Source organism: Amia ocellicauda, chromosome 19, assembly GCF_036373705.1.
Source record: "Amia ocellicauda isolate fAmiCal2 chromosome 19, fAmiCal2.hap1, whole genome shotgun sequence".
NCBI classification, from domain to species: domain Eukaryota; kingdom Metazoa; phylum Chordata; class Actinopteri; order Amiiformes; family Amiidae; genus Amia; species Amia ocellicauda.
The window spans coordinates 7,512,614-7,529,066 of NC_089868.1; the positions used below are offsets into that span (position 1 = coordinate 7,512,614).

Here is a 16,453-nt window from a genome sequence, read left to right on the forward strand (position 1 = left end):
AGAGCCTTAGCCTAATGCATATGCATTCACTATTAACTTCATATAAAATTAAGTGTCACTTTTTCCTTACTTATAATTGGAAATGTGGTCACTTAAACAGTTACCAAAATCTGCTTTGTGCGTCCGTGCGGTGCGTACTGATGCAGTTGGCTGTCTCTGTGCGGAGAAAGACGGATATTATCTCAGGACTGCGCAGCAGGGGGAGCAGCGCACACAGACAGAGACCGGGACACGGTGGTGGAATTCAGACGTGACTCTTGGGCATTTTGGGGAGTGCTTTGTGTGTGTGTGTGTGTGTGTGTGTGTGTGTGTTTCCTTTGCCAATGGAATTCCCTACAATCCAAGGGCTTATAAACTGGGCTTCACAACCCCCAGACAACACAATCAGTGCAGCTCTGATCACTGACTTGAATTGATTTTACTTCAACATTGAGGCTTCTCCTGAAAAAATGGCATTGAAGGGAATTTTGATCCTGATGTTCTTACAAAGAGGTAAGGTCGGATTTAATCAAGACATTTAATACATACATTATATATATATATATATATATATATATATATATATATATATATATATATATATATATATATATATATATATATATATATATATATGTGTCTGGAAAAAAAATAAGAGACCGCTTAATATTGATTTCTGAACTTGGAGTGGTCTCTTAATTGTTTTCAGAGCTGTAGATATATTGATGTGTATGAGATATATAAGAGAGATGGATATAATGGTATACCTGTTAACGCACAGTTTTATTTCAATATGAATATATTGCCTATTTATGCCTGTTTATCCAAGGATAGTGTTTTTCTTTGTTTCTACTGATCGTGTGTTTTGGGATGTAACGGTGTTAATCGGGTGATTATAGTGGCAAAGTACACGTCCAGCCAAGTGACACCATCTGAGACACTTTCAAGTAAAAGTCTATATCAAAATTAAAATGAAGACGGTCACACATTCCAATAATGGGCACCGCACCAATCAATCATACATTTATGTAGTGACTATACACAGGGATAACACAGGTTAATCATATGCACTTCACCTGATTTTTTGCCGTCAATCGAATGTATCACCAGGGTGTCAGGGATATGGAGAGGGTTACAAAATAGTTTTGGGGTCAGGGCTCATACATGTGATCATGCATGTATTATTCACGGGATTCATCCATTCATGCATTAAGAATTGGTGCGCACTCAAGGTGTTACTTGAATTAATATTATTGTCATTCATTCATCTACAGCTTTTTGCTTTGTGGCTGAAATGAACCCCCGAAATTCAGTCAAGAGGATTGGGGAGGAGCTGGTGTTGAGGTGCAGTGCATCCGACTGCCCCAGTCCGCTGTTCCTCTGGACCGGCCTGCACGACAAGCCTCTGTACGCGAAGATTGAAGCGACAGCCTCCGGGTCGCAGGCGGTCCTGTCTCCGGTGAGGACAGAGCATGAGAACAGCTACGTCTGCACAGTGAAGTGCGGCGCGGACTCCACACAGGTGAAGGCTACAGTCAAAGTGTATGGTAAGTAACTAATGTAGGTCTACTGTTTACTGTTTTTCCTGACGAGTTGTTCCAGCTGTATTACTTTGTTGAAAAGCACTGGCAATATTTTAGTTGCCCGACTTTGTAACATAAGAAGAACATAAGAAAGTTTACAAACGAGGCCTCTCGCCCCATCGTGCTCGTTTGGTGTCCATTGATATCTAAGTGATCCAAGGATCCTATCCAGTCTATTTTTGAATGTTGCCAAATTTTTGTCTTCAACCACATCGCTGGGGAGTTTGTTCAGATTGTGACGCCTCTCTGTGTGAAGAAGTGTCTCCTGTTTTCTGTCTTGAATGCAATGATGGACCAATTATCATATGTGTCCCCGGGTGCGTGTGTCCCTGCTGATCTGGAAAACCTCCTCTGGTTTGATGTGGTCGATGCCTTTCATGATTTTGAAGACTTGAATCAAGTCCCCACGTAGTCTCCTCTGTTCCAGGGTGAAAAGGTTCAGGTCCCTCAGTCTCTCAGTAGGACATTCCCGTCAGACCTGGAATAAGTCTGGTTGCTCTCCTCTGAACTGCCTCTAGAGCAGCGATACTTGTTTGTGCCTAAACACTTGTATGTTGACAACTAAAAGTTCTCCGTTTATTTCAGATTTCAGCAGCCCCGTTATCACTGGCGCTGATCACCTCATGGCAGGTAAAGCCACTACCCTCACCTGTGAGGTCCCCCGGGCGTACCCTGCGGAGTATGTGACAATTGAGTGGCTGGAGGAGGGGAAAGTGCTGAAAGAAGAGGAGAGCTCAACGACAGATGTAGCCAAAGTCACATCGACTTTCACATTCATGCTGACACCTGAACATGATGGGAAACGGATTACCTGTAAAGCTTACAACGCCAATGCTCCTGAAGAGGAGGCGAACAAAGAGACGGATGTTGTACTGCAACTTCAACGTAAGTTTGAGCTTAATCTTTAATGGTAGTATGTTCCACAGACATCTATTTCATAATGCACCATTATATCAACAATGTTTCTAAACATCCTGTAAAAATCCGTTACAAATGGGGAATATGGCTATTGTAGCAAAGGCATGGATTTTAATTATATTTTATATATATATTAATTCTTGTCACCCTGCACCACTGGAGGCACCACCTTCAGATTAGGGATAGTAGACAAGAGAGGAACAACAAGTACAACCTTTGTCAAATTCAGGCAGATACCAGGGAGCATTGGAAGTTATATGGATTAAAAAAAGTGTATTTCTTGTGAACTCCTAGAGGCCCCGGAGCACCCTGTAAGAGTTATAAGAACATAGGAAAGTGTACAAACGAGAGGAGGCCATTCACCTCATCATGCTCATTTGGTACCCATTAATAACTAAGTGATCCAAGGATCCTATCCAGTCTATATTTAAATGTTCCCAAATTTTCAGCTTCAACCACATCATTGGGGAGTTTGTTCCAGATTGTGACAACTCTCTGTGTGAACAAGTGTCTCCTGTTTTCTGTCTTGAAATAACCTCTGCTCAATCGTATTTACACTATGCTTTTAGCCAATAGACATTTTCCAATTATAATACGAATTCTGAGTACAGATGTTGGCGTGCCGTGTAGTAAAACCCCTACACTAGTCAGGGGTGCTAGAGAGCACTAGAAGTCAAGCAACATCATGGACCTCCAGATAAAAAATTTAATCATAATACAAAGGCTAAATATAAAGTATAGTAGTTAAAACAATAAAAGCAGTTAAAAAATGAGTACAGCATAAAAGGATAAGAAATAAAAAGCTGCTATCTACAGGTTTTGGGTTCCAGCCGGCCTATCCATCATCCTTAGGGAGTCCAATTCAATTAGTCCTTTAATTAGGCAGTTGTCTGCCAACCATACAGCTCTATTGATAATTCAATGAGTCACCATTAATGCTGTTCACAACCTATTCCCAAGTGCAATCAAAACTATTTCAGAAGTGTGATAAAGTAATGAAAGCATCTTACAACATTGTCTCCATTAGATGAGCATGTCAATTATGCTTCTTATTTCAGGATTGCCCAGGATTAATGGAGTCCTGGGGAACCCGGGTACCTCAGTGCTAGAGGGGCAGAGCATCACCCTGTCCTGTAGCGTGGAGGGTGCAGCGCCCATTGTGACCGTGTGGAGGAAGCTGGGGCCGGACGGGCAGTCGGCTGTGGTCGCACAGAGCCAGACTCTGGTCATGGAAAAAGTGAAACTCTCGGACAGCGGGGAGTATGAGTGTGAGGCCAGCAGTGATTTGGGGGCAGACCTGGCAAAAATACAAGTTACCATCCAAGGTTAGTAGAAGTAAGGTCTCTTAACTTTAAATGTGTTCGTTTTACAATTGAGAACTCTAACCCTCCATAAAGTAAAGGTTAAACCAACTCGAAAGGTTCCTTCAATATGAACGTAATGATGCTGATTACAAATGCGTTTCTCAAATTTCTGTACTAATGTTAAAAAAAAAAAGTCTGGTTATAAAACTCTACAATAGACTTGTTTTATTTATTTTTTAGTTCACACCAGCTGTTTCCAATATCAGTAGTTAATGGTTTAAAATGCATTAATTGAGCATGATGCAGTAGGTCTCTGGATTTTACTTAATTATACCATTTTAATGAAGCTCAAATTAAAGTCAGTTATTTACAATGGCATGTTTATTGAGTTTAGTCATAAAATTAGATTTCCAATGCTTTATATTTCAGAGTGTGTCTGTTGTGGTGCACAGTTATCCCTGGGTGAGATAAAAACAAAGGCTGTGCAGCTGAATTGATGCAGAATGAATACAAAGCAAACGTTCATTCCTGGCACAAAGGTTTTACCATATTCATTAGAAAGGGGGGACAAATGTTTCCATGCCACAGGGGGAATTACGTGGAGCTACACAAAAAGCAAGCTGTCTCCAATTCTTTGGCGTCTGTGCTCCTAATAATGGACTCGCTATCTGACACCTTCTCTAGTGTGCCTGCACAGAAAGGCTGTGGGAACAATCTGCTGCTCTATAGTGAATGCAAGACCTTTTGCCAAAATGTATGAGATCCAGGATTCATCCTAGTGCTTTTCTGAAGCAGGGGTGTTTAATCAATTCCTGAGAACTGGATAGAGCTTCTCCCTTAGCTTAGGAGATTCTGATCACCCCCTTAAGGATTGTGTTTGTCGACTAAACCCTTATTTTTAAGCTAAGCATGTTGAGAAGGCTTGAAGTCCCTCTTCAAATATGATATGAATACCTACTGGTTATTTTAAGTGGAGAGGAGTGCTGTAATGGGGGTCTGAACATGGTCAGCTTTGTTCAGGCTTCTGTCTGTGGGCTAAGGAGTGCGATTTGTGCCTTGTCAAAAAAAAAGTTTTTTGTGTGTGTGATTAAGTTTTTTTTTTTTACAAATTGTCCTTTACAAGCATTTGTTCTTGTTTTTATGTATTACTTCACCGCTAGCCCAGGGCGACTTACGTTGTTCACAAAAAACATTTGCAAATCGGGGCAAAATACAGTACGAAGCATATATGCTATTACAAATGAGCTAACATAACAGTGCAAAACATAACAGAGCACCATCCCTGGTGTATGCCATATGTTTTAATATTACAGAAGTAGTTACAGTGACAGTTCTGTGTTGCCCTTTCAGAGTATGAAAGTCAATCTTTCACAAGGAGATTCTTGCATTGTTAATTCTGAACTCGTATTGTGGGTCTTACGCCTATGGAAAACTGTAACCACTCCAGTTTGAGCGATTCTCAAACTTGGGGTCGCGATATGGTGACCGGCAAAAGTGCATTAATTCACCAGGATTATCAACGGTTCTCTCTAGGCTGAATCCGGTGTTCAACCAACATACTTATCCTTGATTTATTTATCATTGACAAATAAATATAATTTAATGAACCATCTTTATTCAACGAAATCCCTGACTTACACAGTATCAGATAGAAGCTGTGAATACACTCAACGGTGTGCATTGGCTTCTTTCAAGCCTCAGAATTTTAGTTTTTTCTTAAGTGTCAGGCTTTATTAATTAACTCATAATAAACCATGATAATTAAAAAATTATGTGTTTTTTACACTGCAGCTCCTCCTACAAACACATCGATTGTGGTGAGTCCAGCTGCGGAGCTGACAGAAGGGGACAGTGTGACAGTGTCCTGCACCACCCAGAGCAGCCTGGCAACACAGATTGTCCTGCACAGAGTAACACAGAGTGAGGAGAGAGAACTGGTGTCCAGTACTGGCTCTTTCACCATTGCCCCGGCACAACTGGAAGACTCAGGCTTCTATGAGTGTGAAGCCATTAATGAACATGGGCATGAGAAAGCCAGAGTTAATATTACTGTAAAAGGTGAGGGGCAGCAGCATCTACATATTTTTTTTGTGTTATAATCGGTGGCACTAATTATACATCATTCTCTCTTAAGGTCACATTAAGTAATTGCAAACTAAGCATGTATTAGTGACAAGACGCACACATTCATATGATCTCCTGTACAACAAATGAAGAAGTCATGAGCTTGCCAAATATTACAATGTTTATAATAACAACAACAAAAATATTATTATTACTATTATTATTGGGATAGTTGTTTATAAGATATATTGGGTGGATGTGTGAAAACAAATGAAGTAAGTAGGCATAGGACTTTTTCTGTGAAATGTACAGTTACACCCAAGGGATGTAGTGACAGTTACCATTGGAAATTCCCCCACCCTAACTGAGAGCACTATAAATGGGGTGAGTACCGGCACGAACACTTGAGCAGCAAAACGTGGGTTAAATCAACCGGACAAACTGAAGTCACTATTATACTTTTTTCTGGTCACAGCAAACAGAGACTTTTTTTTGAAGTATCAGAATGGTATTTAAGGCTATATATATATTGTATTATATTATTGTGTGGCTTCATTTTGCAACTGGAGGTAAGGGGAATTCAGAAGAACCATGTTGTTGATGTGTTTTTAATATTGTTATTATTCAGGTTGGCAATGATGTTAATAGGGGGGGCAAATACACTTCAGCCCAACCCGTGTGTTTAGTTAGCTTGTGGCTAACCTATACTGAATTATTTTCAGATGTATATCAGTAGCCTGCTGCTTTGACTTCTCAGCAGAATAACAGCCTGGAGAAAAAATGACTTTTGAAAATCAGTGGATGATAATGGTTTTCGATCTGTGTTTTTTCGAGTTGCTTTCTGTTTAGCTGTTCATACACCTCTTTCCCTCTTAGATGCTTTATACATTTCCTGACCACATATTTCAATTTCCTTGATGTGATATAAATAATAAAGATTAGAAAATAATAATTATAGCAAAAAAAAAACTAGTTGCCTTTCTTTTTTCCATGCTATGAAGTTCTCTAATCGTTTTTTGTGTTTCTTGCATTAGCTTATCCTCTGCAGGTGGAGCTGAGTCCAGAGCAGGACACCGCTGTGGAGAGGGGCAGCTCTCTGGTTTTAACCTGCCTTGCGAAAGGCTGCCCATCTCCTGTCTACACATGGAAGGACCCTCTGGACAAACCCCTGTACCGACAGAGTGAGACCAATGGCACGCAGTCCCACCTCTTCCTCAGACCGGTGGGGGTAGAGGATGACAAAACCTTCAACTGCGAAGTCCAGTGTGGGAAAACCCTGCAGACCAAATCCACTCGGATAAGAGTGTACTGTGAGTAACTATGAAACATGATGCATTTCAGCATAGGAAACGACAAGTTGCAAGATGAATTTCGGTATTGCACTTTGAAATGGCACATTGCAGCCCTAGTATGTGATGGCAGGCTTTTTGATGACACACAGAGAGAAGCCTCAGACCCCAATAAATAAGATAAGCCATCATCAAGAACGTGTGTAATTTTGTCATTAGCCGATAGCTCAGAGTTCTTACTGAATCCCAGACTCCTTTCCAATATTGTGCCCATGTGTGTGGATTGTGCTGTTGCTGTATGTCAGATACGGAGGTAGCAATTTCGTTTCTCTGAAACAGAGATTCTTTTGCTCCCCTTTTTGTATGAATTAAACTGAGACTCCAACACACTGGATCCAGTTGACTATGTTCTTATAGCTGATAGCTCATAGCTTCTAAATATCTATGTTAGTCTCTTCTTCACAACATTTAAACTGTATTTGAAAGGGTGCTACCTAGAAGTGACACTCACCTCTACCCTCTCTGACTCTGTAAAGGATTATGAATCGTTGGAAGCCACTTTGATGGTTATGAATTTCAAAGCTTAACAGATAATTTTGCTAGCCTGATAATTAAGCTGCATCTCTAATTTGCAGGATTTTCAGCCAAGATAAACACCCCCTCCATATTGTGATTAAATTGGATTTAATAGGGAGATTATAGCATTTAATAGAGCAACCCTATGACATTAATTTGTAACAAAGGTGGGTTTGCAGGAATGATAAGAGCACTCCCACGTTCAGTATTTTTGGAACCCACGCAGCTTTTATTGTGCTGTTCAGTAAAGATAGCCTGGCTTGTGATCTGTTTGAGAAATAAAACAAGAAAATGATAATAATGAATAATCAATCAAATTAATTAGTAAAACCTACTTAAAATAACTTATTTCAAATCCTACTTTAGAGAAGAAAATTACGATGTAAAAAAGGGATTTGTGAACAAATGCTACCGAGACAGTTTCAAAGCGTGGAAATATTCTGTTCTTCTTTCTGGGGAAGGCTTTTGTGCTGTGCGGAAGCAGGAGTGTTTCACTGCTTTGGCTCTGGGATTTCACTGTGCAGGATGTGCCTCTTCTCACACCTGGTGATTTATGTCTTTGCAGCTTTCCCCGGCAGCCCTGTCATTGAAGGCAGTGGGTCCTTTACTGAAGGTCAAGAAGTCCGTCTCCGCTGTAGCCTGCGCGATGTGTTCCCCGCCAGCCATGTGCAAATACAGTGGCTGGAAGGGGACCAAGTACTGAAGACGGAGGATGCTGATTACAGTGCAGGGCTCAGAAACCTGACCTCCGAGTTCACTCATACAGCCAGGGCCGAGGATAATGGGAAACAGATAGTCTGCAAAGCCCATCTGGATATGGAAGGAGTTCCCGAATACCTGAAAACCAAATCTGCCTTGATATCTCTCACTATGCAATGTGAGTGGTTTTATTTATTATTTATTGAGGTGGCATGCAGTAGTCACATATGAGGGGATGTTGAAAAGGTTTATGTCCAGAAACATTGCATCCTTCATCTCCCATACTCAAAAGGTCAATCATATCCCTAAGACGATTTCCACCCTCCCTTGGTCTTGCCTACCCCTACTGTATATTACAAAAGCTTGTGTAGGAGAAGGCATACACAGACAATGCTGTAGTTCATTCGGGAGGTTTCTGCTGTGTTTTCCAGTGATCACTGATTTATATTCTTGCCTTGCAGCCCCCCCTATGAACACCTTGATTGTGGTGAGTCCAGCTGCAGAGCTGAAGGAAGGGGACAGTGTGACAGTGTCCTGCACCACCCAGAGCAGCCTGGCAACACAGATTGTCCTGCGCAGAGTAAGACAGAATGAGGAGAGAGAAATGGTGTCCAGTACCGGCTTATTCACCATTGCCCCAGCACAACTGGAAGACTCGGGCCTCTATGAGTGTGAAGCCATTAATGAGCATGGGCGCGAGAAAGACAGAGTACAGATCACTGTCAAAGGTGAGGCTCAATGAGTCATTGTTCTTTGATTTAAAAAAAAGCATGTTCCTTAACTGAAATGTCAGCCTGTTTCCACTTCTGCTTTCACTGACAAAATGTCTGGTCAACTTTCAGTCACAGTTCTGTTTCATTGGTTTCCCACCACTGTTTTTTTTTTTTTTTTTTGGGGGGGGGGATTTTCGGCATATTCTCATATGACGAAAATCCCCCCCCCCCCCCAAAAAAAAAAAAAAAAAAAAATCTTGTTCCTGATGGTTAATCTCCCACCTTACTGTGCTTCTGGTATTTCTGGTGAATTATGTACCTTTTGAGGGGAACTAAACAGGCTAAGTCCCAATCTTATAGCCCCAAATGCTTAAAAGGTGTAGTGGCCCAGGCTGTAATAATTCATAGAGGTGTCTGTGCTGCAATGCAGTACATTGGTAGACATGTTTTTCTGTTCTTCCATAACACACACTATATAGATGTATACTTTAATACCATATACATATTAATTTAGCCTGCATTCTTCAGTTTTAAAAGTATGGATGTGTCATGTAGCTAATAGGGGCTGAACACAAAAACAACCTTAGATAGTTTCTTTCTTTCTGAAGTTCTGCAGATGACAACACAGTACTTTTTGTACCACATGCTTTTATTGTGTCCCTGCATATTGAAATTATACAACAATTCCTAGGCCAGAATCTCTCCTCAAAAATACAGTTCTGAAAAAGTTTCAACTCAGCCAGTGACTGACATCTGCTTCTTCTTACCCGCAGCCCCCCCGAGGAACACTACCGTCATGGTGTACCCTTCCATGGAAGTGCTGGAGGGGCAGAATGTCACAATCACCTGCAAGACCGTCAGCTACCCGCCCCCTGCTATCATCCTCAGGAAGCTAGACAACGGCACCAGCCTCTACTCCCCAAATGGCACCTTCGAACTCTACAACCTCACCACCAACGACACTGGCCTCTACGAGGTCAACGTCACCAATGACCTGGGCTTTGAGACCGAAATCTTCATAATCCGCGTGGGTGAGTAACTGCCCATACCTAGTGCTACATTAGTGATCCCGAGCGCACACATTTTAATTTGCTTTGCACGTTTTATTTTTTATAATCGAGCATTACTATTTACATGCTTACATTCGCACTAGTGTAGTGTAATGCACTATTGTGTATTGATACAAAGCAGGATTAAATGCATCAAAACAAATTAATAATAATTGCACACATTTCTGGGACCCAAAAATCAATTTCTGCCATACCTGAACACCATAACCCCACTTCAAGATGGCAAATGTCACAGCACTAGGTCTAATAACAGTTATACATCTTTAAAACATTGTGTATATTTTACCTCTTCATCAAATAAGTCTCCTAAAAAGTGCTAATTTTTTAACCTCTTCCCAGCAAGCCACGTAGCCATAGTTCACCCATCAGTGCCCTTGACACTTCAAACAGATAATATATTTGCTGAGTCTCTGGGTCAGATCCAGAAAGTTTCAGAATAAAACTCTTTTTGAAAGCTGACAACTATCAATTGCTGATCTAACCTGTTTCAGCTCCAAATGTGTGGCTAAACAAAAGAAGCTGGCAAGTGAGAGTGTCGTGTCACGATTTTGCTTTCCGGTTTGTTTGAGTACATTGTTTGAGCTCAACTCAACAGCTGATATATCCTTCCTTCATGTCATTCACTGCAATCAAAAGACTGCTTCCATTCACATTATTATATCCTGTGCGCTTGCTTTGCGGTCTTCTCTTATTCTCCATTACTTATCGCATTTGTTTGTTTTGTCCAGACAAATACAGTTCTCCGAAAACTCCATCCCTGACTGAAATCCTGATCCCAGTGTTTGGCACGACATGCTTCTTAACTGTAGCTGGGGTCATTATCCAGTATTTGAGGAAAGCCAGATCAAAAGGGTCTTACCAGTTGGCCAGCGTAAACTTGACGGTCTAAGGTCATCTGAGGAGGTGACGGCGATTAAAGAAACATCAAAAACTACAAAGAAACTGACTGAATGGAGATGGAGAAGACCATAAGACATCAGACACTCGGGTGCACTGAGAACTGTTAGACAGGCTTAACAGGGACTTTGCAATGTGCACTTTGCAGAATGTGAAATCTAGGTAATTGTGACTTCCATACTCTGATCTCAAAAGACTGCAGATGTAAATATTCCCAAGAGTACAAAACACTGAAAACCACTGTAATTTTCTGTAAAGTTCACCCCTCCCCTGGTTAATGGGCACAGTGACTGAATGGGTCAGTCAGTGAAACTGCCTAGTCACTCTATGAGGCAGCTTTCATGGATAGCATAAAAGAAAAATATAGCACACTATGGCATGAGTAGATAAAAGTGTGTTACAAAAAGCACAATACAATATGAAGGTATAACTTAAGGACACTAAAGATAAAAAGCACTTGGAAAAACTTCTGTACTAACAGTACTACTGATTACCACTTTTGATAAGAGTGCTGTGACAGTCGGGGGACATGGTTACTGTACAAGTGTACCAGGTGAAAGGATTGTATATGAAGAGGTAACTTAAGTAACTTGGATATAGCTAACATTTCTGATGATTAACTGGTGAAAAAAACATGATTGTAGCTATACATTTATGTTAGGTACCTTATTCACTACAAATAAGGTTATAAAAATGAAGAATAACTCCAATCTGTATCCAGTTTAAGTACATTATGTGGTACGGTTATATAGATATTTTTGTTATATTGTTTTTTTTTATGTAGTGACTATTTTAAACGTATGGTATAATTTATGAAATAAATGTTTTGGTGGAACACTTCTTGTCTTCACAAAAGTTCATCTAAAAATTTAAAAAACGACAAATAAAAAAGGTCCATAGCTAGAACAACTTTTTCTGAAGTGACCTAAGGTTGTCATTACAGTTTTTGGTGGTAATAACAGCAGTGGATTGTAGTGCATGTGTGTGAAGAAAAGTTTTAATGACTTAAAGCATGCCTTTTCTACACACACGACCTACAATGTGTGCTGACCTCTGAAGAGGTCCACGAAAGACCATTGATGATCCACACTCATCATTAAAGAAAGGGAACTGATTAGTCCCCTACTTATGGTCTTCAAATGTATTGAATGTATAGCATTTATCATTGGTCAACAGATTTTATTTTGACTTTAGTGAGGATTTAGTCAGTGTGTAACTCATTTGTAGAAAGACACTTTAAGATACAGTACAAATGAAGCTTTATATTTAAAAAAAAAGTTTTTGTGCTATTTTTCTTTTTAATACTGTTGTGAAGAGTTTGTATATTCTGTTCTTAAAAATAAATATTTATTTTTAAACAAAAAGACCTGTTGGAAATGTGGTAAGAAACCACGTGCTTCTTTGTTGACCTCATTGGGGAAGTCTTTATTACACAAAGAAAACTTTAGGGGAAATCCAGGGAGCTCAAGGTGTTTTTTGTGAGTCATTAGACACTTTCACTATCACTTTCAATATCTGAAAGAAACTCACATGCAGCCTATTAGCAAAACACATATATTTCCTCGAAATAGCAGCAGGCACCTTACCCAAAAGGACAGCCATGTAACTCTGAAAGGAAGAGAAAGCTTAAACATAAGGAATTAGACTAAAGTCTGTCTGTATCCTGAAACTTTTCTAATCATTGACATGATTTAGTAGACAGACAAACTGTTGAGAAAAGGAAGTGTGCTGTTATTGGTCATGTGCCTTTGATGTCACTGCCATTCACATTGTGCTAGGTATTAGTAGGGTTTGCGCACTGCGCAGAGGGGTTTGCACTGCACATATGGCTATCGGGCATAAATGCACATTGTTTGCCATATTTAAAACCCTGTTTTGCATGGCGCAATCCATTCTGCGTGGTTCACCCTTTAATTGTATACGTGTGTGTGTGTGTGTGTGTGTGTGTGTGTGTGTGTGTGTGTATATATATATATATATATATATATATATATATATATATGCATACAAAAGGCATAGAGACAAAACAAAATACAAATAATATATAGAACTACAAAGAGATGTTAAAAGAGGAATCAGGAAAGCAAAGAGGGAAATAGAAATTATCAGATTTTTCCAGACACACGCACCCGGGGACACAAATGGAAATTGGGTTTCAAGGCATTCAAGACTGAAAACAGGAGACACTTCTTCACACAGAGTTGTCACAATCTGAACAAACTCCTCAGCGATGTGGTTGAAGCCGACAATTTGGGAACATTCAAAAATAGACTGGATAGGATCCTTGGATCACTTAGTTATTAATGGACACCAAACAAGCACAATGGGGCGAATGGCCTCCTCTTGTTTGTAAATTTTCTTATGAATCCAAGTCTTTAAAGAACATCAGGAAGTATCTGTCCAAAGGATTTCAATGTAACTCTTTCAAACTTATTTTATTGTTGGTATAATTATGGCAGAGGGGAGTGTTGAAACAGTGCTGATGGGAATGGTCTATGAATATAGTCCTTGGTATCATAGCCAGCTGAGGTGAGTCATTGCAGGAGAATGAGACACGTCTCATGAGCTAAGGTGTGTCACACCTACATAACAGTCTTCCTCTGGTCAGTTTCGCAGTAATGTGGTTTTTCGAGGCAGACAAAAGCATCAGCCACCCGGAGTCCTAATATAAAACTGCTACGGTCATGTTAAGTTGTAGACTGCAGTGAGTTCTACATTCATGTAAATAAAGTCTGTTTAGTCTACTAGGTAGTTGCAGTGAGAGAGACGCTGAAGGAAAAAAGAGAAACCACAAACAAACCAAAAACCAGTTGCTTATCTGCAATAGCGATGTACTAGCCTGCTGCTGTGTCCTGCACCTCTGTCCTGCCGAGGCCATACTGTCAGACTGTGCCACAACAGGAGTGCTAGTATTTTGCAACCAAAACCACCCAGCCACAGGACCTTCCCTTCCTTCCTTCATGTGAGTATGAACCACAAGCTGTGGCTGAGCTGAAAGGGGAAAACATGTGCAAGGTACAGGGCATGAAAAAGCAATGGGTACTTTGGGGAGTTTTTTGGTCAGGAAAGCACAGAGAATGCCTTGACCATACAAAACACACATGACCGGATGTATCACGGGCTGACGTGAGTTTATGCATTGTTTATGATGGTAGGTATAAGACTCGAGTTATATTGGGTCATGTTATGTTTTATGTTGTAATATGCAGGCTCAGGCTAAGGATTTCAATGCAAGGACATTTAAGGAATCAACTGCACCAGTTTTAGTATGACAATGCTGACAACAAGACCCTGAGAACATTCAAACTACCAGGTTTTGCCATTGGAGGCAATCAGTGAAGCCATACCAATTATATTGATCCCAAAACCAGTTAAGGAATTGACACAGTCAAATTTAGTATTTACAAAAGATGTTATGAAGGCTACACAGAAGGGGTGTCAAATAAAGCCTGAAAATTTGGCTGGCCAAGGTGTTCTCAGGTGACTGGCACTCAGTCACGCACTGAACTCTTCATCTGGCAAGAGGCACTTTCACAGTGATGGTCCGCATGAGTATCTGTTTATGGCCTGAACTTGTCAAGTACATGGAGAGAAAATACCAGGTGACCTCCTTACAAAATGTTCTTTCTCCGGATATATGCTCTATGTGCTCTAATTGTTTAGATATCCTGTTTACCCTTGGTGGAAGTGAAGTGAATGCCCTGTCTGCTCTTGACCTAAATGGAGTTGGGCTCAGTACTGACTGTACAGTGTCAAAGGTCTGTAACAGCAGTTAATGTATGCAGTGCTGCCAAACCATCTTTTCATATGTTTCTGTTTAAACCCCTGCTATAAGAAGAGGAACACGAGTTTGACCTTGATTGTTATGTATTTAAGATGCAACACATTCCAGGGATGACCAGACTGAAATAAACGTTTCCGCTGATCAGTTCCTCCTTTTATTATTTTTTTGGTAAGTATCTTTTGATTATGGTCTGAATTTTCTTGCTGAGTCTAGAAGCCGTCTAACACTTAAAATACATGTGTTAAAGATCCAGGCAAGCTGTTTTTTTTTTTTACTTTGTTTTGCGGGGAGTGGGGGGTGGGGGATTGTACTGTAAAAATACATGACTTGTGGAAAGAGTTGGAACCAATAGTACAGATGTAGTATGATCTTGTGGCTTATTAAAACTGCACTCTGTTCTCTTGGCTGTGCTTCATTTTAGTTTTTAGTTTACTTTGTGTAAGAGTAGTTTTGTATTAGTTCATCTGAGGAAAAAACAACTGACAAACAATAAAACAGAACAGCATGCTTTCTCTTAAGCAGCAAATTTAGTTTGAAATGGGAAACTTGTCTTTTGTCATTTTTTTGCTGCTCTTAAAGAACATTTGGTTTGCCAAGCAGTGCCTTGGCAGAGCTTTCTTCAAGTCTTTGTTCCCAATCAGTGTGGCAGCTTAAACCAAGCAGCATCATACAGTGTGAGGCAAAGCCATTGTGAGGAGTATTCAAAGAATAAGTAGGACAGAACAACTTGTTGATGCAAACAAGAAAAGGTATAGACAGTATCTTGCATATTCTTCTTTCCAGAATCCTACCCATTAAAAATCCCTTTACCCAGTATGTCCAACTGCATTCTCCTGCTGTCCAAACTGAGGACATTATGGTCAATCCATAAAGTACTGTCTCCCCTTTCCTGACACTACAGAAACAAAAACAAAATAGAATACAAAATACAGGGAGATAATACATGTTTTTTCCATGTATTTATAAATCAGGAATAAAAATAAAATACGAATATAAAGTGAATGTAAAGTAATGCAAATAATGAAGTGAATTGCTTAGATACTGTCTCTATCTATCTACCTTTCTATCCATCTACTTTAATGTTTTTACATATAGTACCCTATTTTTCTAACTTTATCTCTGTGGAACGCACAGCTAACAAGAGAAAACAACAAAAGAACAACAGCAAGATGCTGCTCACTCAAAAAAAAAGAGCAAATAAATATAAAAAGTCAAGTTATCTGCATCATGAACTATCATTGAACCCTGAGTTATAGCCCTGAGCAATGTGAAACATTGCACCATGCAACTTTGACAGCAGTTTTCATTTTTCACAGAAGTTACACAACATGGAGATGCCCTTGAAATAGTACAGCTGGTCCAATATGAAGTAGTTTTATTAACACAAGGACATTATCCAGCTGTGTCTTGAAGATGGCAACATGTACAGCACAGTTAATTTGTGTTCCATGAGCCCTCCACATTTTACATCAAATATGTATTTCTACATTTTGTCCAGTGGTGCTCCTCTTGTTTTGTTTTACGCACTTAAGATGAGGTAGACAAAGTGTTACATAAGAACATAAGAAGGAACATAA

General features: G+C 40.0%; 1 protein-coding gene across 1 annotated transcript; it reads left to right on the plus strand.

Annotated features, from left to right (window-relative positions):
- Positions 1-264: 264 nt before the first annotated feature.
- On the plus strand, positions 265-12,456 carry LOC136714632 (vascular cell adhesion protein 1). Its single transcript, XM_066692231.1, has 10 exons — positions 265-492; positions 1,254-1,526; positions 2,148-2,447; positions 3,539-3,805; positions 5,576-5,842; positions 6,883-7,158; positions 8,279-8,590; positions 8,874-9,140; positions 9,899-10,156; positions 10,924-12,456. Exons 1-10 carry the CDS (start codon positions 450-452, stop codon positions 11,082-11,084), a joined length of 2,424 nt encoding a protein of 807 aa, XP_066548328.1. The 5' UTR covers positions 265-449; the 3' UTR covers positions 11,085-12,456.
- The last annotated feature ends 3,997 nt before the right edge of the window (positions 12,457-16,453 follow it).